The sequence below is a fragment of the Ochotona princeps genome, chromosome 13 (assembly GCF_030435755.1).
Source record: "Ochotona princeps isolate mOchPri1 chromosome 13, mOchPri1.hap1, whole genome shotgun sequence".
Classification (NCBI taxonomy): domain Eukaryota; kingdom Metazoa; phylum Chordata; class Mammalia; order Lagomorpha; family Ochotonidae; genus Ochotona; species Ochotona princeps.
In genome coordinates, this window is record NC_080844.1 from 7,839,195 (window position 1) to 7,861,475 (window position 22,281).

The following is a 22,281-nucleotide window of genomic DNA, read 5'->3' on the forward strand; positions in this document are numbered from 1 at the left end:
GGGCTAATGTGACCACACTGGGCCAGATTTGCTTTCAGGGGGTTGGATGGAAGTCTCACCCACACTTGCTTCTGGGGCCAGAGACCACACTCTTACTTGGAGATGACTTTCTCTCCACTGCTGGTGGAAGTGATAAACCAGGACGATTCCTCTTCCAGAGCCTACAACTCCACCCTCGGAAGCAGAATTCCAGGGAACACCAAGCAGCAGCCCAGGATGAGGATGGAATGCCTTTCACCTGTAACCTGTTCAGTTCCAGACACAGGGACTGTCTTCCCAGCCCGCCCTGGCCAGGGTCAGTGTTGTCCCCACCAGCCAGCTGGACTCAGGTCCCCTGGACAGAGGGACTGTATGCATCTGATCTAACCTTAGAGCCTCTCAAGCATCAGCCCTCCGGAAGTGCTGGCCACATGGAAGCCCCACCCCTGGCCTGCTACAAGTGCTCAAACTGCCAATGGGGAGGAGGTGTTTAAACTGCCAATGGAGAGGATCTTGTGCTCTCTGGCACAACAGGAGTTTGGGTTTTGTGCCACTCAGCATCCTTCCTATCCAAGTCCCATCTGAATTTGGAAAACTCCCTATGTGTTCTTGCTCCTAGGGCTCCCTGAAGCAGCTCGGCCCTGTCTCCGCCAGCTCCCTCTGACATGGCCATCTGCCACTATCTTCTGACTCATTCCTGCTCAGCTAAGAGAGACAGTGTTTTCCTTTGTGGCTCGCATTCCAGGAACCCTGACGACACTGGATGTGACACCTGGCCCCAACTTGGAGCACTGTGCCTGCAGGGCTGTGTGGGGAGGAGTCTCTCTCTCTCTCTCTCTCTCTCTCTCTCTCTCTCTCTCTCTCTCTCACACACACACACACACACACACACAGTGCCTACAGGGCTGTGTGGGGAGAGGTCACACACACACACACACACCCCCCCACACACAACTTCAAGAAAGTTCAAGGGAATGTATATTGTGGGAAAAAAAGATGCATCCAACTCAATTTTTACATTATTCTTCCTTTTTCATTTTTTTGTGAAGGGCAGAGACAAAGTATAAATGAAACAGATCTGCCACCTGCTGGTTCACTCTCCAAACTGGTTCAGCCTGCAACCATCAAGGCTGAGCCAGCCTGAAGCCAGGAGCCCAGAACTACGTCTGGGTCTCCCATGTGGGTGAGTGTCACCTGTGCTTCCTGTCGTGTACCTGAACAGGAAGCTGAATTGGCAGCACAGTCAGCAACCAGGGTGTGAATGAGGCACACTCTGATGTGATATGGGTGACTGATGTACCACACAAAATGTTCAATCCCTCAAAATTTTCTGGAAAAAATAAATTTGACTTTGAATTCCACATCTACATTAATTTTTAAAAGTTGCCTTGGATACATACTTAGACACACAAGGGTTGATTTTCCTAAAAAAGGAGATGAACTTGATGTTCAGGCATCCCTTGGCCTAAACACACTGAGAAACTAGAATTTAGGGTGGGTGGTGCTGGCTTTTCCAGGGGCTGGTTGGTGCCACAGGTCATGGCCCATCCAGCCATGTCCACCACTGCTCTAGCAAGCAATGGCTGCTGGGCTCAGGCAAAGCCAAGTGCAGGGTTCCCAGGACACAGGCAGGCCCCGGATGGACAGTGAGGTTGGTCTCAACACCATCACAACTTGGCCACACAGTGGGCTGATATAACCCCATTGGCCATGCATCTGCAGAAGTGAAGCCAGTTAGAGGGGCAGAAACGAGGCTTCAAAGGGGCCTTGATGAGAATTTGGGGTCAGCTGTGGTCAAGAAGGGCCAGGACATGAGAAAGGGCAGTGATGTTCCAGAAGACCCCGTCAACAGGCAAATCAACGGTGCCTGCAGTAATTTCGGCAGGTGCTGGGGCTTCAGTACCATGGACAGTCACCGGCAGTGCTGAATTTGCCCTACCCACTGAGGTTCCAGGACAAGCCTTGGGTTGTGGTCAGTGTGGTCCATCACTGATGATGTAACCTCAGGACCTTAGTTTCCTGGCAAGTATAGCCTGGGTAGGGCTCTTCACCCCAAAGGGTTAAGTGGGGCTGTGGAAACACGTGACTTACAGACAGCAGTCCCCTGCAGGGGCAGCCTCCAGGGGTTACATAGCTGTCTACTCAGTCTGACCCTCCCAGATGCCAACAGCAGTGGCCCCCAAAGAAAGAAGGGTGATGACTTTCTTACAGACATAAAATGCAGACTACTTAGAGAAGGAATATAAGTTTTAAAGTACTTCCCCTCAAGAATTATTTTTTTTTCTTTTAAGTTTTGTTTTAAAAAGTTGTCACTGGGCCCGGCAGCATGGCCTAGCGGCTAAAGTCCTCGCCTTGAACACGCCAGGATCCCACATGGGTGCAGGTTCTAATCCCGACAGCTCAACTTTCCATCCAGCTCCCTGCTTGTGGCCTGGGAAAGCAGTTGAGGACAGTCCAATGCATTGGGACCCTGCACCCGCATGGGAGACCTGGAAGAGGTTCCAGGTTGCCGGCTTCGGATCGGCACACACCGACCGTTGCGGCTCACTTGGGGAGTGAAACATCGGATGGAAGATCTTCCTCTGTGTATATCTCTGACTTTGTAATAAAATAAATCTTTAAAAAAAAAAAGTTGTCACCTTAAGGATTTCTGGTAAAGAAATCTGCTAAGCACAACAGAGACAAGAAGGCACAACCCCTAAGCCCAGCTTTTCCACAAAGAATCCTGATATATGGAGGTCAGTGGTCAGTTGACACACTGGCCCATTTAAGCCTACAGAGTCCCAAATCCAATTTCCATGCACAAACCTAGGGACCTGCCCCACACCCTCTGACCTAACAAGCAGATTTTTTCTACTCAACACTCTACCTTCTTCCTCTACACCTCTGTGGGGTTTCTATATTTTCTATTTGCATCAAATGAAAAGTAAAATTAGCCAAGTTACTGACAAAGATCCCATTAAACTACACCAGGCTCATTGTCTTAGACTAACTGACCTCTTTAAAAACAAGCTAGGATTCTTTTAGTAGCAATGCATTCTTTAGGTGTGTATCTGAAATACAGATAGGAGTGTCAATCATAAAGCTATCATTAAAAGTGAAATGTTGCCAGACAAGACAATAAGGCACAAAAGCATGCCTCTGCACAGCCTATGTTTACTTCATTCCTCGGTAGCAAATGGGAATTGTTTTTTGAGATCTCTTTCCTTAGACAATGTCTGATAGATACTATGGTAAGCTATTTTATCATTGGTGTCCTCCCACATAATGTATACACAAATGCCCATTTCACATGCTACGATTATTGCAATGAAACGTTAGACACCTCAAGGAACAGTTACTGTGCAATGTCCGTGTCTAAACGGCATTGACAAATCTGCTGTTTAGAAACTGTGACTTTCCTATTTCTACTCCTATTTCTATGTCCTCCCCCAGCCAAGCTTGGGTCCTGCCCCACCCCACCCTCCCTCCAAAAGGCACTGCACAGCCTGTCCAGGAGGCTGGTATAGGCAGCTATGTCCCGGAATGTCTCCTTGAGGACTCGCTTCCTGCAATGCTGTCCCTGCGTGTTAGCAATGCCAAGAGCCAACTAAACCTGGGTCTCCCAAAGACCGCTTCTTGTTCATAGATTTTTTTTTTCTTTTAGCCCGAGCATTTTCTTATCCCCCACCCCACCCCCGCAGCAGCCACTGAAAGGGCGATTTGGCCAGCTCTCTCAATACAATCTATGGGGGAATGAACCTGGGGCTGAAGCAATGCACGGTTCTTACCGGGCGGCCCCAGCACAGGCCCTGTGGGAGACCAGGGAGCCACACCGCAAACGGAGCGAAGCAAGGACGGATGCCAAACGGAAAGTCGACCTAGAAGGCTGGGGGGTTGGTGGGTGGGGGGAGCCAAGTGAGAATTGCCTTGTGTAGGACAGGGAGAAGGGGTGAGGCAGGGAAGGGAAAAGGAGGAGGGGGGCTGGAGGGAAGGGTAGCGGGGATAAGGGGGGGGGGGGGGGGGGGCGGGGGGGGGGGGGAGGGGGGGGGGGATAAGGGGGCAGGGAAGGGGGAGGGAGGCAAGGAAGGAGAAGATGGACGACGCAAGAAACAGCCAATAAAGGAGAGACCAGGCAGTGGAAGATGCGAGAGAAAGGAAACCAGAGACACAGAGGGGAGACAGGTCAGGCCAGGACCAGGAGCGATGGAAGGCACCTGGAGACAGAGGGAGGAAACGGGCAGCGCCAGCCGACGGGGACACCGGCAGTGCTCAGTGCTCCAGGACTCTGCCCTGGGGAAGGCTGGAACCGGTGCAGGGACTCACAGCTCCCAAGCCCGCCAAGGAATCCGCCTAGGCGGACAAGAGCGTGTCTCACCTAGACTGTTCTCCAGCAGCGAGCCAGCGGCTCTGAACTTGGCACGGGAGCCCTCCGCAGCTCTCGGCCCCGCCTTCCGGGCCGGCTCCCGCCTCTGGGCGGGGACGCACCCCCATCCCCAACTCCATCCGCCACCTGGAGCCACCTCTTCCTCATTTGCCCAGGGTCTCCAGTGCAGGGCGCGCAGGTGAGGGGGAACCTGGTCGAATTGGAACTCCTCGGGTGGAAGATGCCAAAGTCCGGGAATTCATTTTCTTCCCGCGCGCATAACGGCGACTCCACAAAGCTCTGGGAAGAAGCTGGAGGGGCGGGTCTGGCTAAAGTCGGGGAATGGGGAGACTCAAGTCGGCGCCCCGCGGCCCCTAGTGCCAATAGGACAGCCAAGATATCTATCTGCCCGTGGCTCGGGCGGCGACCCCGCAATCCAGCCGCGGCGTCCTCAGCTCCGGCGCTCAGGCTTGGCCGCTGCAGGATCCCAGTACTGCCCGGGATCCTTTCCTCTCTCTCAGGGTGACCGTGCCATGGCAGTTGCGCAACGCAGGGAAGACCTCCAGCCCCAGGTCCTAGGCTCTACGCACTTTTCAGGCTCCCAAGAGCACAATGTGGCGCAAGACATGGGGTCCTGCAGGTTTTGGGAAAACGCCTACCCCTGCAGAGTGGAATGGGGCCAGGGCAGAAAGTCACATCTGTACTAACATTAACAATTTCCGCTTACTTCGCAAAGGATAGACGGAAGGAAAAGAATCACAGCGGGAGACGAGAAGCAACTGGATTACTCACGCTCTGTAAGGGTGTGCATGAGTCCGTGTCGCAGTCTGAAACGTGGGCATGGCACTTCCTGGTAAGCAGCTGACCAGTCCTGTCAGTAATTAGGAAATGCAAATGAGGACCACACGGAGACGTCTAATCAGTGGGGGAAGGGAGAAATCAACCTGACAGCTGCTCCATCCCAGTTTCCCTCTTACAGGTAGCAAAAGCTGAGAAAGGAACCATGGAAATCTCCTCTTCCACCCCTCCCAAGAGGTACAACCTCCACTTGCTGTTACCACACCCAGGGCACTGAGCAGGACTGCAGGTCACAAAGTCACCATGACAACCTACCTGTCAATCATAATCCCAGGGGTCCTGCCCTCTGGGAGGGGGAAGAAGAGCTGTGCAGGTAGAGCTGAGAGCAGGTGGTCCCACCACCATCTGCTCCACCCTCCCAGTCCCTGTGCTCTGTGAAGGTACCACATTGAAGCCGCAGTGGGTCTTGGTGACAGGGCAGCAAGGGCCGGACCGGCAGGCACAGGTGGAGTTGGCTGAAAGTCCACAGCACCCAAGAGTGAGTGGAGTCACAGAGTCACAGCAACAGCCAAGCTGATGGGGAGCCACAGTCCCCACGCGCCTGTCCCCCCACTCTTCCTCCTGCTGCTGCTGCTGCTGTTGCTGCTGCCACCACCGCTATCCTTAATGCCACTTGGTTTGGGAAGCCTCCAGCTTGACGACCCTAACAGAACAAACCTTCAAGTACTTGTCCTTGGCTCCAGAAAACGCCGACAGTGGGAAAAGGACAAGGGTGGGGAGAAAGTGTGCGATACAACCTTTGACCTCTACTTTAACTTGGACAAGTGAGTGGCCCTTCCAGCCCTGAGTCCAGGAGGCTCTCACAGCATGGGCTCCCCAGGTGCTGCACACAGGAGCAGGCAGCCCAGGCTGCTGACCTGGTTCCAGGAGCAGGCCTCTATCCTAGAAGCAGTAGACTCTGGTGTTTCCCAAACTAAGGGTTCAGGTTTTCTCTGTTCTTTGTTGTGCTTCTGGTATCCATGGTACGCAAGATGGGCTCGTGTTGCAGAATGGCCGACCTCCTTATTGAAGCTGCTGAGTCTGATTTCAGGCTGACCTGGAACCCTGTGTTGATGCCTGTTTAAGGTGACTGTGCCAGCCACTTCCCTACAGAGAAAGAGCGTGTGAATGCATATGCACAACCCTATTCACTGTTACTCCTCAACTTCCTTTTTTTAAAGAAAGATTAATCTATTTTCATTGGAAAGGCAAATTTACGGAGAGAAGGAAATACAGACAAAAAGATCGTCCATCCATTGGTTCACTCCCCACATGACCACCACAACCAGAGCTGAGCTGATCCAAAGCCACGAGCCAGGAGCTTCCTCCAGGTCTCCCACATGGGTGCAGAGTCCTAAGGCTTTGGGCCATGCTCTATTTCTTTCCCAGGTCACAAGTATGGCACTGCATGGGAAGTGAAGCAGCTGTGACATATTAGCCCCCATATGGGATCCCAGCATGTGCAAGACAAGGACTTAGCTACTGAGCCATCACCCACTCCTCTAATTCTTCCAATGCTAGGATTGAGTGAAGACTACAGCCAGAACCCAGGAGCTCAATTCAGGTCTCCCCACGTGAGTGACAGTATCTATTTACTCAAGGCATCACCATGGCAATTCAATGAGTTGGAGTAAGGAGCCAGAGCTTGTGTATCCAAGCCAGGAATGGATGGGATGTGAGTGCCATAGCTGCTAGGCCAAACATCTGTCCATGTGTGTTAGGTTTTTACACTGCAACTGGGCTGAATTCATTTATTAGCTTCAATAGTTTGGGGTGTGGCATATGTAGGATATTTAAAGAATTTTTACTAGCAATATTTGTATACCTGCGTGGCCATCAGTTTGCTCCAGCAGTACATGCAAACACTCATCAGGACATCACATGCTGTTGGTTCATAAAGTGTGCAGCCGTTTGTTGTGGATGACCGTCAGCTGTAGAACAAACCCCGTGAACTCATTCCTTTGGTCTGATTTTTAAACTCATCTTCCAAGCACCTTTGTTATCACCTCTTTCTGACTCCAGTTACCACTGCTGGATGTTCAGACTGAGTTTCTTGCGCTCCCACATATAAAGGCGAATGCACAGCATTTGTCTCTCCTCTGGTTTGGTTCCACCCCTTGTGGACTCTCACCCTTTTTATGATCAAGTAGCATTCCCTGTGTATAGGAAGCATATTTTTTTTCACCTGACAATGCAAGTGTGGGTGGAGCCCATAGCCTGACTAGTGTGAATGGTGCAGCAGTGAGCATGATAGAAGGACTTTTTTTTTTTTTGAGAAATGAGTTTACGTCTTTCAGATGAGCCCACAGTAGCGAGTTTGCTGGATCAAACGGCAGTTTCAATTCTGGTTTTGAAGGAGATCTCCATCCTATTATCCATCGTGGCTATACCCGTGTGTACTTCCACTAAGAGTGTATGAAGGTTCCGCTTTGGGGTAGGCTTTGTGGTGCAGTGGGTTAAGTTGATGCCTGTGATGCTGACATCTCATATGCGCACCAATTTCAGTACCACGGAGGCTATTTGGGGAGTAAATCAGCAGATGGAAGATCTTTCTTTCTCTTAAATAATTAAAAATTTTTTTTTCTTTCTTCACATTTTCTCCAGCATTTGTTACTCTCTGCTGTTTTGTTACTATCATTCTGACCAGAGTGAGGTGATATTTCATTATGGTTTTGGTTTGCATTTTCCTTCTAGCTATTAACATTGACTATTGATTATTTTTTCATATATTGTTGGCATTTTGTGTTTCTTACTTTGCAAAATATTGATTCAGTCCCTGTGCCTACTTTTTAATATTTATTTAATTATTTGAAAAGCAGAGTTACAGAGAACGGGGTGGGCAAAGAGAGAGATCTTCCATCTGCTAGTTCCTTCTTCAAATGGCCACAATGGCCCATCCAATGCAAGGATCCAGGAACTTCTTCCAGGTCTCCCAGGTGGGTGCAGGGACCCAAATACTTAAGCCAACTTCCACTGCTTTTCCAGGTGCATTAGCAGTGAGCTGGACCAGAAGTGAAGCCAGCCAGGGCTGGAACCAGTGTCTACATGGGATGCTTGCCTTACAGGAAGTGGCTTTAACAGCTATGCCACAGTGCCAGTCCCTGCCTGTTTCTTGGCTTGGTTGCTGGTTAATTTGTTGTTGAGCTCTGGGTGCTGATATAGCCTGTTCGCTAATCTTGTATCAAATAAGTAGTGTGTAAATATTTTCTGCTGTTCAACCTTGTGTCTTTTTACTCCATTGGTCACTATTTCTCATAGGTAAAGCTTTTGAATCCCCTGTAACTGCTTTATTCTGGTTTGGCTCTTCTTGCCCATAAATCAGTGCCTAAACTGACATCTTGAAATGTTTCCTTTAAGCTCCCCTCCAGCAGTTTCAGAGTTTCATGTCTTAGGTTTGAGCCTTTGATTCACCCTAAAGTTGAATTTTGATGCAGTGAGAGGTAGGGATCTAATTTCATTCTTCTGCATGTGTATGTACAACTTTGCCAGCATCATTTATTGAAGATTCTTTATTCAACTTTTTTTTATATCTTTGTCAAAAATCAGTTGGCTGTATGTACATAGGTTAATTTCTGGATTCTCTCTTCATTCCACAATCAGTTTTTATGCCATTGATATGTTATCTATCATTGTTTAGTGCTATGTTTGGAAGCCAGGAACTGTGAGGCCTCATCTTTCTTATTTATTTATTTTACCCCAACCGCCCCCCCCAGGATTACCTTGGCTTTTATAGTTTCATTTGCATGTCAGGATTGTTTGTTGATAATTCTGTAAAAAATTCCATTTGTACTTTGATAGAAGTTGCACTGAATCAAGAGAGTCCTTGGGCAATGTGAATTTTTTTTTATTATTTTTGATAGTGATTACATAATTAAGAGGGATGTATAACCATATGAGTCTCTGATTAGGTTTGGAAGGATAGCAGTGTGAAGGAAGGTGGATGAGATAAATGTTTCAGTTCCTATATTTTTTTCTTCTGTGACTATAAGCGGGGAAGATGGGGGACCACCCCTTGCTGTCAAACTGCATCAGCACCCTGGGATGGGGCATGGTCATTTGGTGACACCTTAGAGACCTTGAAGGTGGGAAACAGTGATCCCTTGTTGCTACTTAAGTGGTTTTGATCATTCCGAGATACTGTCAGCTTTGTTACACCAGGATTGAGAAAATCTCTCTAATCTCTATTGGCTGACGAAGCCCACCTCAGTACATTCACAGATCCAGATACTTGCAGGCAATCTGGGCATTTAAAGATGGGATATCTTTCCATTTGTATGTGTGTATCTGTGTGCGTGTGTGTGTCATTGAGGATTCTTTTTTCGTTGATGTCTTCTTGACACCTCTACATGGATGTACTGACTGCTTCTTCTTCATAGAATACTTAGAGCCTTTGTCCAGATGGCCTTTGGGCTATCATACTGGAGCGTGGTTTGGGTTCTAAGCAAGCCCGAGGTACAACCACAACCACCCTTTCCATCACTGCTACCCACTAGACAGTGGCAGCACATGGGCAAGGACTCCCATGCAGCTGCCTGCAGCTCACCTGAAGGAATGTGCTGGGAAGACAGGTCCCATTTCTTATGATGGCTGTGCCTCACCCCACTGATGGTTTGTCTCTGCCCTTTTTTTTTTTTTTTCAGATCTTCGTATTTGAGAGACTGGGAGCCTGTCTACCAGTTTGTGAAGAAGGTTGTGGAGAAAGTCACCAAAAAGTACTGCTTCTTAACACAATAGGTTTCACTGGGCTCCAGGGTGGCTTGGCCTCTGGCTGGCTGATCACACTGTATTTCCATGCTGTGGGTTTAGAAGCCCAGAACAGTGCGGGACTGTAATCAGATGTATGGAGTGGACCCACAAGCTCTCAAACCCCCCATGGATCCATGGATGGGGCAGAGAGTGCTGAGTCAGGCAGGCCCAGAGCTGAGGGACAAAGGTCTTACAGGGTGAGGTGAGGGATACATGAAGATCCCTAGGGGATCCCTAGGGCAGACATTTCCATGGCTACCCAAGGGCTTGAGAAGGGATCTGGGAGGATGGGTCAGAGATGGGGGCAATGGAACATCACTACAGGAGCCACACCCTAGTGCTCTGGGGACAGCAGGTCCCCATTGGGGAGCTGGGAAATGAGGCTGCTAGCTCAGGGCCAGCACCTTGGCAACTTGTCCTTCCAGGCCAAAGGGCTAGGATTCCCCATGGGAGCTGTGGAAGGTTTTCGATCAGGGAAGTGGCACCAAAAAGGTTGAGCTCCAGGAAGACAGGGCAATGACCTCAGGTCAAATAGGTGTGTCCCAGAGCAGGTGCAGTTGGGGGGCTGAGCCAGGCAGGGTTAGCAGTCTTGCTGCAGGGCACCAAGATGTGGGCTGGAAGGCAGTGGTTAGCAGTGTGTGTGTGTGTGTGTAGCTGCCTAGAGTGAGAGGATTCCTAGAGATGGGAGGAGGACAAAGCAGTTAACAAGAGGCCAGGTGGAGGGACTCCCTCAGGGAGAAGTGCCTGAGTCTGTGCCCCCACCTAGTCTCTGTGTGTGCTCACATCATCACACGTTCTGTGTGTTCTCTCATGTTTTGCATGTGATCACATGTTCTATGTCTTCACCTGTGCTCTTGTGCTTTCTCATGTTTGGTGCGTGATCACATTCTGTTAATCATGTCACTTGTTCTGTCTGTGCAATCACATATTCTGTGTGCAATCTCATATGTGCTGAGTTCATGTTCTCATATGTCCTGTGTCTGGTGCCTCACCTGAGTGTCTGTGTCATCACGGATACTCTTGTATATGCGCTCCCACATTTCTGTTTGTCATTTGTGTACCTGTATGCTGTGTGAGCTGCTGGGTGTGGCTGTGGATGTCTCTTGGGGCTTTCTGGGTATAGGGGCAAAGCAGGATGCCAAAGCATGGATGCACTCGCATCCATGAGGCTCCAGGTGCATCAGCCACTGAATCCCCAAGCATGGGATGCTGCAGGGAGTCTCAGAGGGATGTCTTGGAGGCAGCAGGGAAGTTGGCAGACTGTCACAATCCTGTGCTTTCTCCCCAGCCCCAAGCTGCGGGTTTCCTTTGTCACTTATTGCTGTAAGGGCAACATAATCCTGGATCTCACCTCAGACAGGTCAGTGAGGTTGTGGCCCCCAGCAGGTCTGGTGTGCCTGGGACTTCAGAGGGGATGGGGTAGGGGTCTCTCTGATGGGTAGTGGGGGAGCCCATCAGCACAGAGTGGGCTAACCAGGGATATCCCCACCCCGCCCCGCCCATGGCTCGCTCCCTCAGCCCACCTCCAGTGGGAAGAGGAGTAGGTTGCCCAGCCCAGGTTTGGGAGTGCTGAGTGTTCTGTAGATGTGGGAGAGAGAAAACAGAACCTGGGAAGGAGCTGTTTAGCCCCACTAGGCTGGGATGGCTTCTGCAGGCTGAGCTGATGCCTGTACTCCCCAGCTCCTGGGGAGGGCCTGGCCTGGGCACCTCACAGCTCAGCTGCTGGCAGGTTGTCCTTACCCAAAGCGCAAAGCCACCTCATGCTCCAGGCTCTGGTTGGTCTGGATTCTACCAGCTCATGTCAAGTGGGATTAGCCTAAACTCCAGGAGGCCTCTCTTGCCTGTCCTAGTCCTGTCCTCAGGCCATCTGTCATCCTGTGGGTGTGACGACCCTTGTCAGGCCACCACTTTCAGCTTGAATCTTCCAGATCCAAAAGCAGAGGTGGTCACGAAGCCCTGGCTCCCTCGCAGGCACATATCTGACTTTCTTTTGCAGAGGGAAGGGGGAGGGAATGAAGTCAGGGACAGAGGTCAGTGGTAGGCCAGAGGGTGGAGGGGGGACAGGCTGACTGGAAGGACGCTCTCTGCTGCCCAGCTTGTCTGGGCACAAAGGCTGCAGCACCGCTGAGAGCTGTCTCATTACAGACTCTTCCTTCTGCTTTCTTTGCAGGGAAAAAATCCGGAGGGGCCTGAGAAGACTTGAATACAGCGTCAGGGCTGGCTCTGCACTGGCGGACTTAGGTTTGGCTAAGGTACAGGCCACTAGAGGGTGGGGACAGACTTGTGGTTCTGGGATCTGAGAGCATTCCTGGGGTCATTGCCTTGTCTTCCTGTAATGACATCTTCATTTCTCTGCAGATCAATAAGCAGATCATAAAGGCCAAAAATGAACGTAAGCTGCCTGGGGACTCTAGAGCAAGGTGTTGCCCATGGAGAGATGCAAACAGGGATCCTCCTTGGGCCTTCCCTGCCTCTGGCTTCTGGGGAAGGCCCTTCCCCCACAACCCGTCTCCCAGCCTCAACCTCCCCACTATCTCTCTGAGCTCCAGCATGGCCCAGAGCAGGCCTTGGAGGCAGTGTACATGTCCGTGGGTGTGAGTGGGCAGGAGGCGCCTGGCCTCCACGGGGGACCAGTGGCAGGAAGGGAGAACAGTGCTGGGCAGCCTTGAACAGACTGAGCATCCTGTGTGGAAAGCACAGCCTTCCTCCTCTCCTCCTCCTCTTTGTCTTTCTCCCTAACTCATTTTCCTCAGGACCCTTACCTCCTAGGTCCAGGTCTCCCTACCCAGAGCTGACACCATCCCCCCTGTGGCTCCCAGAGCATGTCAAGAAGGAGAAGGGTCTGGAACAGGAGAGAGAGTGGACAGATGGAACCCAGGGGCTCCCTGCCTGAGCACTGCTGACCAGTGTCCTGAACCTCTGGACACAAGGATAACCTCAGGAGCCTGAACCCAGAACCTAGAGCCCAGTGCCCAATGCCCAGAGCCCAGAGCCTCACCTGCACTGAGTCTGCAGTGGCCAGGAGATTCTGGCTGCCCCTTCTTGTTTCCATGACCTTCCGGTGCTTGTCCATGGGTGACGTGAGCTGCCCTTGTGGCCAGGCTTGTCCAGTGGAGTTCAAGCCACCTCAGTGAGGTGCTGTGTAGCAGGGGTCTGGGCCAAGTCCCCTTCTCACACTGGGGGCTGTGTGGGGGGGGTGAGTGTTGGGATCTGGGTAGGCAGGGGCTTCAAGGAGGATGAGGCATGGGAACCCCTGTCCCCCTCCCTGCATGTGGGTGGTGTGACTCCGGCAGTCTGGGGCAGTCTGAGGCTGTTGGCAAAGGGCCTGCTGGTACCCTGGCTGACCTGACCACTTCTGGCTTCTCAGCGGTCGTTGGGCCCAGCGTGATCATCAACCTTATGAGTCAAGCTTTGCCTGATATGTTTTTCCAAAGACTCAAGGCAAAAGTGAGTACAGTCCTTAGGCACAGGCATCGGGCTTCTTCTGGTGTGTGCGTAGATCCACTCTCCCCACTTTCTGTCTCCCAGGTCAGGGAGAGTCAGTCGTTGGGGGCATCTGTCTACTCTGTGGGTTTTGACGAAGCTACCAATGATCAGGTAACAGCACAAGTTGCCAGATGGTGCCTGGAGCCTCGCCCGTGGCCTCTTAATTCAGTGGGGGGAGAGGGCTATTCTGATTCACACCGGACAGGATGGGCAAGAGACAACCTAAAGTGAGATTTCACCTAAGTTAGGCTCAAACCCCATGGTGGGGAGGTGTGGGTGGAGGGCTTCCTTCTACCACCAGCTGGTGTCTGGCCCTCATCCTGGTGTTCCACTATCCTTAACCTGGAGGGCAGACTCTGGCCTGGGCATGGGGCCCTGCTGCCTCACCAAGCCCCAGGCTGGGGGCAGGAAAACATCTTGACATCTGTTTAGCTCTCAGGTTTGTCAACCAGACCAGAAGAAACACTCATGCTCCCTGGTGAGGGATACGACCGCCTGGTGTCCATCACAGATCAGGTGAGTGGGGCTACGAGGGAGCAGGCCCTAAGTCCTCTTGCTGATGCCCTGAGGGTCTCACTACCTGCATCCCACCATCTTCCTTCCAGGTCGTTAAAGACATTTGCCCTCCAACTCTGCGTCTTCTCAAGAACATTGTGTGTGCAGAGGGTAAGAGCTGGGGGCAGAAGGCCATGTGTGCAGCAGGGGTATGTCTGGGTGCAATGTGTGCGAGGTGAGTTGTATGATTTAAGTGGTGTTTGGTAAGTGTGTGAAGGATGTGCTTGTCTTTTGTGATCTGTGTGTTGTATTCATGTGTGGGTGGAGGCTGCCTGTGGGTGCAAAGTATGGCAGATGGCAATGGGGATGAGATTGTGCCCTTGTGTGTGTGTCTTGAGTGTGTGTATGTAGTCTGTTGGAGGATGATGGAAGCACTGTGAGCTGATATTTGCTGAGCATACTTAGGGTGTATATGGGCATCTGCATACATGGGAAACATGACATGCATGTGCGTGAGTGTACCTGGAGCAGGCACATGTGCAGCTTTCATATGTACAACTGTGGAGCTTGGCGAGTAATTGTAACCAGGGACTTCAAAATCAAGTTCATGGGAAAACAGAACCGGAATCTCAATTCACTTTGATGCCAATGTTGTTGAGATCCATGCAAGCTTTGAAATAATGCACGTTTTTATGAGCTTTTCCAAGACCTCAAGTATGCATAGATTTCATTTCAACCGTCTTGCATCAAAAGAAATTTATCTTTAAATCCTGTTTTCCATGCCCCTTTAGAAGTACCTCCTGTATTTGTGGGAAGGGGGAGGTCACGTGTGAGCGAAGCTGGCTGCCGCTTTAATCTCATCACACAAAGTTTTCTGGCAAAGCTGAGACATACCCTGTCCACTGAGAATGGATACAAGAAACAGCAGGCAGTGGGAGGAAGCAGCCTATAATGCGCAGGAACAGTCCAGACAGGCAAGGGTGAGAGGAACCAGTAGGGCTCATCCAAGACACCCAAGGCTGAGTCAGTTCCAAAAGTATCCAGGCAGTTTGTCCAAGAGCAAAATGGGGCCAAGACCCAGGCCATCCCTCAGTGGATGGAAACAAGAATGGTCACACTGCCTCTGACACTCACATGCTAGCAATACGAAGGGACCTGCACTAGCTGCTCAGAGGCGTCCATGCTGAGAGCCACGATGCGTGTAGCCCCTGGGAGTTGGGCTCTCCCCCTTGCTGAGGAAGCCTGCGCAAGCTCAGCTCCCACCACCCTCAGCAGTTCACAGGGAGAAAGGAGCTGTCAGTCTCCTCTCCCACTGGGAACCATTCTCAGCCCAGCTGCTTTTTGGCTCTGGGTTCCCCTCCTACTTCCCCAGGAGGGACAAGTTGGGGGGCCTTAAGTGAGATGGCTGGGGAAGAGGCCCCTCCCCTGGGGTGTCTTCCTTTTGAGCCTGTCCCCCACATTGCTCTGATTCAGCTCCATTCCTACCCCACCCCTTGGCAGCCCCTTCCTGGGGAGCTGAGCCCAGGTGATAGGTTCCTGCACACAAACACACCAGCTCTGCCCTTACACTGGTGGACCTTGGAAATGGGACAAAGCATGGCCAGGGGGCAGTGGTGAAGGTGAAGGAGTTGGGGTTGTAACTGGAAGACCCAGGGCCATCCTATCCATCCCTGCTCCTCCACCTTCCCTGTGCCTCCCATAGGATTGACTCAGAGGCAGGGACATACCATGTATGGGGAAATGTTTGAGGATCCTGAGGCTGGGGGGGTGTGGTCTTTGGAGGACAAGGAAGAAGCAGGGAGGCAGCCCATTCCAGGTTGTGGTCTCAGCACCTACAGCTCAGACAGGATCCTCCCTCTAGCAGGTGTGGGTTAGTTTCTTAACTCACCTGTGTCCAACCTGGCCTTGCTCCTGGGGACTTCTCAGTCTGTGGACACAGAGACTCCCACGAGCTGTGCAGGCTCCACAGGGCTGTGAACCCCACAGGCACTCAGGCCTGTGCTTCTGGACCAGCATGGGCTGCTGTATCTCCATTCCTGCTGCTGGGACTCCCATCACAAGGCTTGGCTGAACACTACCACCTGTAGCTCTATCGCCTTAGGGAGCACCAGGGGAACAGAGCCTGCAGAGAGACTTTCATGGGGCTCTGTGGGTCAGGGTCTGTGGAGGAGGGTCCAGAGCCCAAAACTCCAAGCCCAGTCCAACACCTCCTCTTGGACATTAAAACAACGTGAGATGAGGATTTGGTTAGGAAGGCAACAGAGGCACCCGCTTCTAGGAGGAGCTCTGTGGACCTCAGTGCTGGGAATGGGCACGAGGGCTTCTGAGGCCTGAGTGACACTGGAACTCTTCCTTGCAGCCCGCCACAAAGTGACTGTTATTGGACGTTTCGCTAACACCGCACAAGGAGTCATCTGCAAGTTCAAGTTAGGCAAAAACAAGCCTGTCTGTAAGTTGCTGCACCAAGTCTCCGAGTCACATGTCCTAGTGCTGGTCCACCCTCCCAGTCCTTGCTACCAGTTTTGAGTGGACACTGGAAGGGGATCTGCACCTGGAAAGTGAGGCTGTGATAAGACCCAGGGTTCCCAAGAACATCCAGTAGCGTTGACCTAGCCCTCAGGAAGAATGGCAGGGTGTTGACCTTGTCCTCAGCTCTCTCTTCTCTGGATGGATAGGAAAAGCAGCAGCCCTAGGTCCCTGAGTCTGGTCAGGCACACCACAGCATCCCCAGGACACTGTGCCAGGGCTCTCTGCCTCCTCAAAGTAAAAGGTGCTGGGGAAGGTGGGGCCCATCAACCTCATGGAGGAGCCTCCAGAAGATCCCAGAGGGAACCTATGGGTGTCCTTGGGGTCATTGGCTTTCACTCTAAGTTGGGCCAGCACCAGGGACCATCGCCCTGTTGCCCGGGAAAGCCACAGTTGCAGACTGCCACCTATTCTTGGTCAGTGTCTGAGCCTAAAGTAGCCGTGTCCAGTTGCTCATTGCTGGAGCTTAGATGACTGATGAAGATAGATAATGCCATTTTATTATTTTTTTTTAAGATTTACTATTTTTATTACAAAGTCAGATATATAGAGAGGAGGAGAGACAGAGAGGAAGATCTTCTGTCCGATGATTCACTCCCCAAGTGAGCCGCAACGGGCCGGTGCGTGCCGATCCGATGCCGGGAACCTGGAACCTCCTCTGGGTCTCCCACATGGGTGCAGGGTCCCAAAGCATTGGACTGTCCTCGGCTGCTTTCCCAGGCCACAAACAGGGAGCTGGATGGGAAGTGGAGCTGCCGGGATTAGAACCGGCACCCATATGGGATCCCGGCGTGTTCAAGGCGAGGACTTTTAGCCCTTAGGCCATGCTGCCAGGCCCGATAATGCCATTTTAAAGGTTGGAGTAACATTTTAGAAAACAGAGGGCACCCTGAAGCCAGGAGAGGTTAAAACTGTGTTTTTCTGTGCTCACTACGGAAGATGCTGATTGTGGTAAGTGATGTTCAGTTGCTCACTGGTCAATGGTGTCTTGAACATTCCTTTCCCATAATCCTGGCTATGCTGGGCCCTGTGCCCAGCCTGAGATGAGCTGCTGCCTCCCTCCACGGGCAGGGTGTACCTGCCCTTCCCACCCCTTCTTACTCTGGCTTGAGCTTCCAATGACAGGATCTCTCCGGCTGAGACAGATGGGCAGCCTCAGCATGCCACACAGGTAACCAAGCCTTCATTTCACAAACCTTTGCCATCATTTCTCCTGATCCTCTGAGGTTCACATGTTAGAACCCACAGTTGAGTCTCATGAACCAGGGTGGAAGAAAGAGCCTTAGAGACCTCAGGTATAGAGGGAGACAAAATAGAAGTGCCATCTGAAATGCAAGTTAGATTCTAGCATTCCAGTTTTACCTTGGCAAAATGTGCAACTATTTTAAAATGACTGCTATTAGAAGAGGAAGGAGACAACATCCGAAAAAATGTAAAGAGAGGATAGAGAATCAATACAAACTTTGGCCTGGTCTCTGAATCAAAGGTGATGCAGTCAGGTATCTCAGTGCAGCTTTGAATTCCCCTTGGATGGGATGAAGAAGAATGCTCAAGTGGAGGCGAGACGCGATGAGGATCATCTCCACCCATCTGCTCTGCTCAAAGCCTGGGTGGCTGCCGTGAGCTCCATGCCTACATCAGCCCTGTGCATGTCCCACTGCGTCTTGGCCAGCCTCTGTCTGGAATCCAGCAAACCCAGAGAGAAGTACGAACTCAGAGTAAAACCTGGTCCACCCACCCTGGCTCACTTCTTCCCCCCCAAGCCAACTCGGCTGCCGCTGTCTCAGGGCCTTGGCACAGGCCACTCCACAGTTCAGAATGCACCTCCAGACTGACTCCATCCTCACCTCCTCAGACTCAACTGCTTGTCACTGGCTGTGCTCACAGTGGGTCCACAGTGCCCACATCAGCAGGAACCATGTGATGTCCATGGCTCACCTGCTTCCTGCAGTCACCAACCCCTACCCCATGTCCCGATACCTTCCATGCAGAGAGTGTGGAAGCAGCCCCTGGTGCTGTGTTATCTCACATGTAAATGCTCCGTTCTCTCCAGGACACACATGCAACAGGTCACCCATGACCCGGTCACCCATGACCCAACAGCTGCCACTGCCTCTCGGTTCCCAGGCCCTCCCTCCACTCATCCTCATCACTGTGTTGTCCTTTGGGGGCATTTGTGCTGCTCTATTCTTTGTCTTGTGGCCTGTCACCCTCGGTCCTCACCAGTGACTCCCTCCCTGGCTGGGCTTCCTCCTGGAGCAGCACACAGTGCATGGTGCCCTGGGGCCTTACCATGCCCAGCAGGTGCCTGTGAGCAGCAGAGGCAGGTGGGGAGGACAAGTGGGTCATTGGCTCGGTGTGACTCTGCTGGCCCAGGGCAGTGCAGCGTGATGGAGTGGAAGGATATGCATGTTGACATTCTTTGTCCATGATTTGTTTTTAGATGTAAGACCCTTAAGTGTGACTGAAGACCAGATAATTTGTGATGCCCCAGTTATAAAGCAGCCACAGCAGTAAGTCCATGCAGACCTCACAGGAGATTGATGGTCAGTGTTGACCACTATTGGGGATATTTGGTGTGGGTGCTCCAGCCGCCTGACAGCTAAGTCAGCACACCTGGGAAGAAGGGAAGAGTAAGGATGAGGACCCCAAACAACCCTCCCTGGCCCTTCCCTGGCCACAATGGCTTTAGGCACAGAAGCCACTCAGCAGCCTGTTCCACTGGGGATGAGATCCCCATGACCCACCATGGTCCATTCTTGGTTGCTGTGACTGCACAGCGTCCAGAGGGGAACATCTCACTAAGGAGCGCGGTAGGTTTTGTGTCTTCCCAACCTGCTTCTCATTCTCGGCACCTGTCTGGGGCTTAGGATGCTCACTGTTGAAGTCAGCCTCGACAATGGGCAACAGTTCCTGGGCAACAACCTCAACGTCACCAGCAAAAAATGCGTGAGTGCAAGGGGGTCTGACCGAATGGGGAGGCCAGAGAGAGGCAAGGGCGTCCCAGAGCAGACCCAGAAAGTGACTCCATCTTGCTTCCAGCAAAGGTGGGGCATGTGGACTTGGGCGGTATGTCCAAGACATAGGGCATGTGGAGGCTCTGACAAGGAGACTACATCCAGGGAGTGTGTATGTCTGAGAGAGTACCAGCTGTGCATCTAGCCCCTCATCTTCTCCCATGTAAGCTGCACACAGAGGACAAACCCCTGCTGTCACTGGTCACCTGCCTGCTGCTTCCTACCTGCTTCCCTGAGGCTCCCTACCATGCCTCCTGCCACTCTGCTCTTCAGATTGGAGTTTTCCTCCTGCTGGTAAAGGGTAGTCCTCAGGTGCATGGGGCAGGGCTTAGATCAGGCAGATGCACCTGGGAAGGCTGGGGCCACTGCACAGGTGCCTACCCCTCCAAATTCCCCCTCTCTTGCCCATACCCTGAGCCCCAGGACCACTTATGTATGGAAGGCCGGATCTTGGAGGAAGAGAAAGACCTCCACGACCAGCACCTCATGTCAGGCCCCAGGGTGTGAAAACCCAAGGCTTTAACAGTCCTCCCTCTGGGTCTGGTTCCCGATGCCCTGAGCTGTGAAAGGATTCACCTGTGTGTCCAATACAGCTACTCAGGCCAATCACAGGCACCCTTTGCAGCCAACCCCGGCCCAGCTCTATGTCTCCAGCCCAGACCATGCCACCCCCATCAACCATGCTGTGCTGCTGCTTGTCACCAGCCTGTGTCTCAGGCATTGGCTCTTCTGCCTGCTTCCCACCTTCCCCCATGGCCTCTTCTATCAGCACAGCACCTGCTTATGGGAGAAGCCAGCAGTTGCCTAGGTGTGAAGGTCAAGCACGCCCTTTCTGTCACTCTGCACATTCACAGGTGCCCACAGGGGTGGGGGTTCATCCATGTTCCCGTGCCAATGGGAGGCACATGGGGAGTTCAATGCTGCTGAGCTAGCATGTGAAGGACAGACCTTGGGATCCAGCCCCAGATCTCCAGCCCCATCCTTGGACCTATACCTCTAAGAGAACCTGGAGCTGGAGGTGCTCACTAAGCCCTGCACTGACTACCAAGGGAGCAGTGATAGCTGGGGATGAGGAGTTATAGGGCTCATGGGCCTTCCATGCTGGGACAGATCCACCATGAGCAAGGGGGGATAGTTGGTAGTGGTCTGTCACTTGCTGGGTCTGGCCCCTCCCTCTAACCCTGTAGATTCTCTCCCAAGAAGGGGGAGTAGGTGATGGGTATGCCAGAGTGGGGAAGCTGGGGAGAATGCAACCAGCCTTTTGGCCACTCCCTGCCATGGCCACCATGAGCCCAGTGGAGCTATTCCTCCTGCAGCGCTCTCCAACTACCACAACTACTACCACAACAACCACCACCACCACGACCACCACTACCACCACTACCACCACCACCACCACCACCACCACTACCACCCCTGCCCCAACCACCACCACCACAACCACCAGCCCGACCACAACCACCCCTACCACCACCACTACCACCACCACCACCACCACTACCGCCGCCACCACCACCTTGCCGCCCGTCACGATTTTCACAGACGTTGTAGACGATGGCGAATTCATCTATATCCCCATCGGGCTGTCCATCCCACTGCTCCTGTTGCTGCTGTGCTGTTTCTGGGTAACACGCCACAAGGTGAGTGCACTTGCCTGCCCAGGCAGGGCTCAGGCCCTTCCACCCGTGTAGGCACATGCACCTGTCCCAGCTCCTGAGCCTGCCTCTAGTCACTTGGCAACAGGCTTCATGGTCATCATAGGAGCCAGCAGAGCCACACACCCTATCCTCCCATGGCTGCTCCTGACACTAGCCCAGCCTCTCCCAGGGCCTCCTGCGCCAGTCTGGCTGGTCCTAAGGACTTGGCCTGGGACACTGGAGCTCTGGCTCAAGGCCTACGCTGGTTCCCAGAGAGAGGCCACCCCAGCCCCTGAGACCAGGACTACCTCTCAGCCACCATACTGTGTGGGCTCATGGGGTGACCTGTGTGGGGAGGGAAGAGGAGAGAGTCCAAAGAACACAGATGGAAGGGGAAGGCAGACCAGAGAGGATGAATGACCGCTGGGGGCCTCCTCTGCCCCTACATTCCTAATCTTTCCATCATTGTTTTATCTGTCACCACCCAATACCAAAATGCATTGGATACTAGACTGGGTGACACTGAAGCTTCTGCCAGCTGTTTCCCCGAGAGACTATGAGGCCCATATCAGGGCGTGATGATGGAAGGTCACTGTGCTAGGCTGTGGCCAGGCCCCTGGGTACAGCAGGGCAGGAGCAAAAGCCAAGAGGCACTAGGAAACTGCTACAAGCAGAAAAGCAAGGAAGCCTACAGGAGGGAAGGGGCGAAGCAGGTCAGCCAAGAGCAGAAGGAGCAGGCAGCTCCCCACTCTGCAACAGCCTGCAGCTGCGAAGTAGAGTGTACCAGGCACAGTGCCACAGGCAAGGGGCACCCGACACATGTGCTGTGTTGCTGCCCAAGATCAGGCTACCACAAAGGCCCACACAGATCCCTTGTGTCTTAATTTTACAGCGTGAAGAGCCCCCGCCAGTAAAGGTCAGTATGGAATTTGGTCTTGGTGTTGCCCTCTGCCTGGGAGGATCAGGGACCCTCAGCCACGGCACCCTGAGGCCCAGGCCCACTGTCTCCCTCCTAAGGGGGCAGAGGGTGGTCACAGGGCCTGGGACGCTCAGGGATGTCCCAGACAGCTCCCTCCATGCTCGCAGCACCTCTGGACACTGGGCCTGCTGAAGTCACAGTGCGTTGGAGAATCTGGGCGGGCAGGTTCTGGGATGGTTCCTGTCCATCCCAGAATTTTGCATAGGCTGCTGCGGTTGGACTGGTCTTGTGGAT

The 22,281-nt window shown here is 52.6% G+C and overlaps 1 protein-coding gene and 1 long non-coding RNA gene across 2 annotated transcripts; one reads left to right on the forward strand and one right to left on the reverse strand.

Annotated features, from left to right (window-relative positions):
- Window positions 1-1,260: 1,260 nt before the first annotated feature.
- On the reverse strand, window positions 1,261-4,640 carry LOC131481789 (uncharacterized). The gene is made up of 3 exons (XR_009246565.1): window positions 4,337-4,640; window positions 3,750-3,847; window positions 1,261-1,453 (listed from the first exon to the last, which is right to left on the reverse strand). It is a non-coding gene; the product is annotated as an uncharacterized LOC131481789 (long non-coding RNA).
- Window positions 4,641-5,471: 831 nt separating this feature from the next.
- On the forward strand, window positions 5,472-22,252 carry LOC131481766 (anthrax toxin receptor-like). The gene is made up of 15 exons (XM_058671890.1): window positions 5,472-5,946; window positions 9,802-9,873; window positions 11,196-11,267; window positions 12,078-12,159; window positions 12,266-12,299; window positions 13,275-13,354; window positions 13,436-13,504; window positions 13,826-13,909; window positions 13,999-14,059; window positions 16,248-16,337; window positions 18,858-18,927; window positions 19,285-19,363; window positions 20,748-21,071; window positions 21,961-21,984; window positions 22,241-22,252. Exons 1-15 carry the CDS (start codon window positions 5,699-5,701, stop codon window positions 22,250-22,252), a joined length of 1,401 nt encoding a protein of 466 aa, XP_058527873.1. The 5' UTR covers window positions 5,472-5,698.
- The last annotated feature ends 29 nt before the right edge of the window (window positions 22,253-22,281 follow it).

Coding starts and splice junctions, on each gene's coding strand:
- LOC131481766 (XM_058671890.1), top strand. CDS start 5,699: ATGGGGAGCCACAGTCCCCACGCGCCTGTCCCCCCACTCTTCCTCCTG. Junction 11,268..12,077: donor CTGGATCTCACCTCAGACAG/GTCAGTGAGGTT, acceptor CTTTCTTTGCAG/GGAAAAAATCCGGAGGGGCC. Junction 12,160..12,265: donor CGGACTTAGGTTTGGCTAAG/GTACAGGCCACT, acceptor ATTTCTCTGCAG/ATCAATAAGCAGATCATAAA.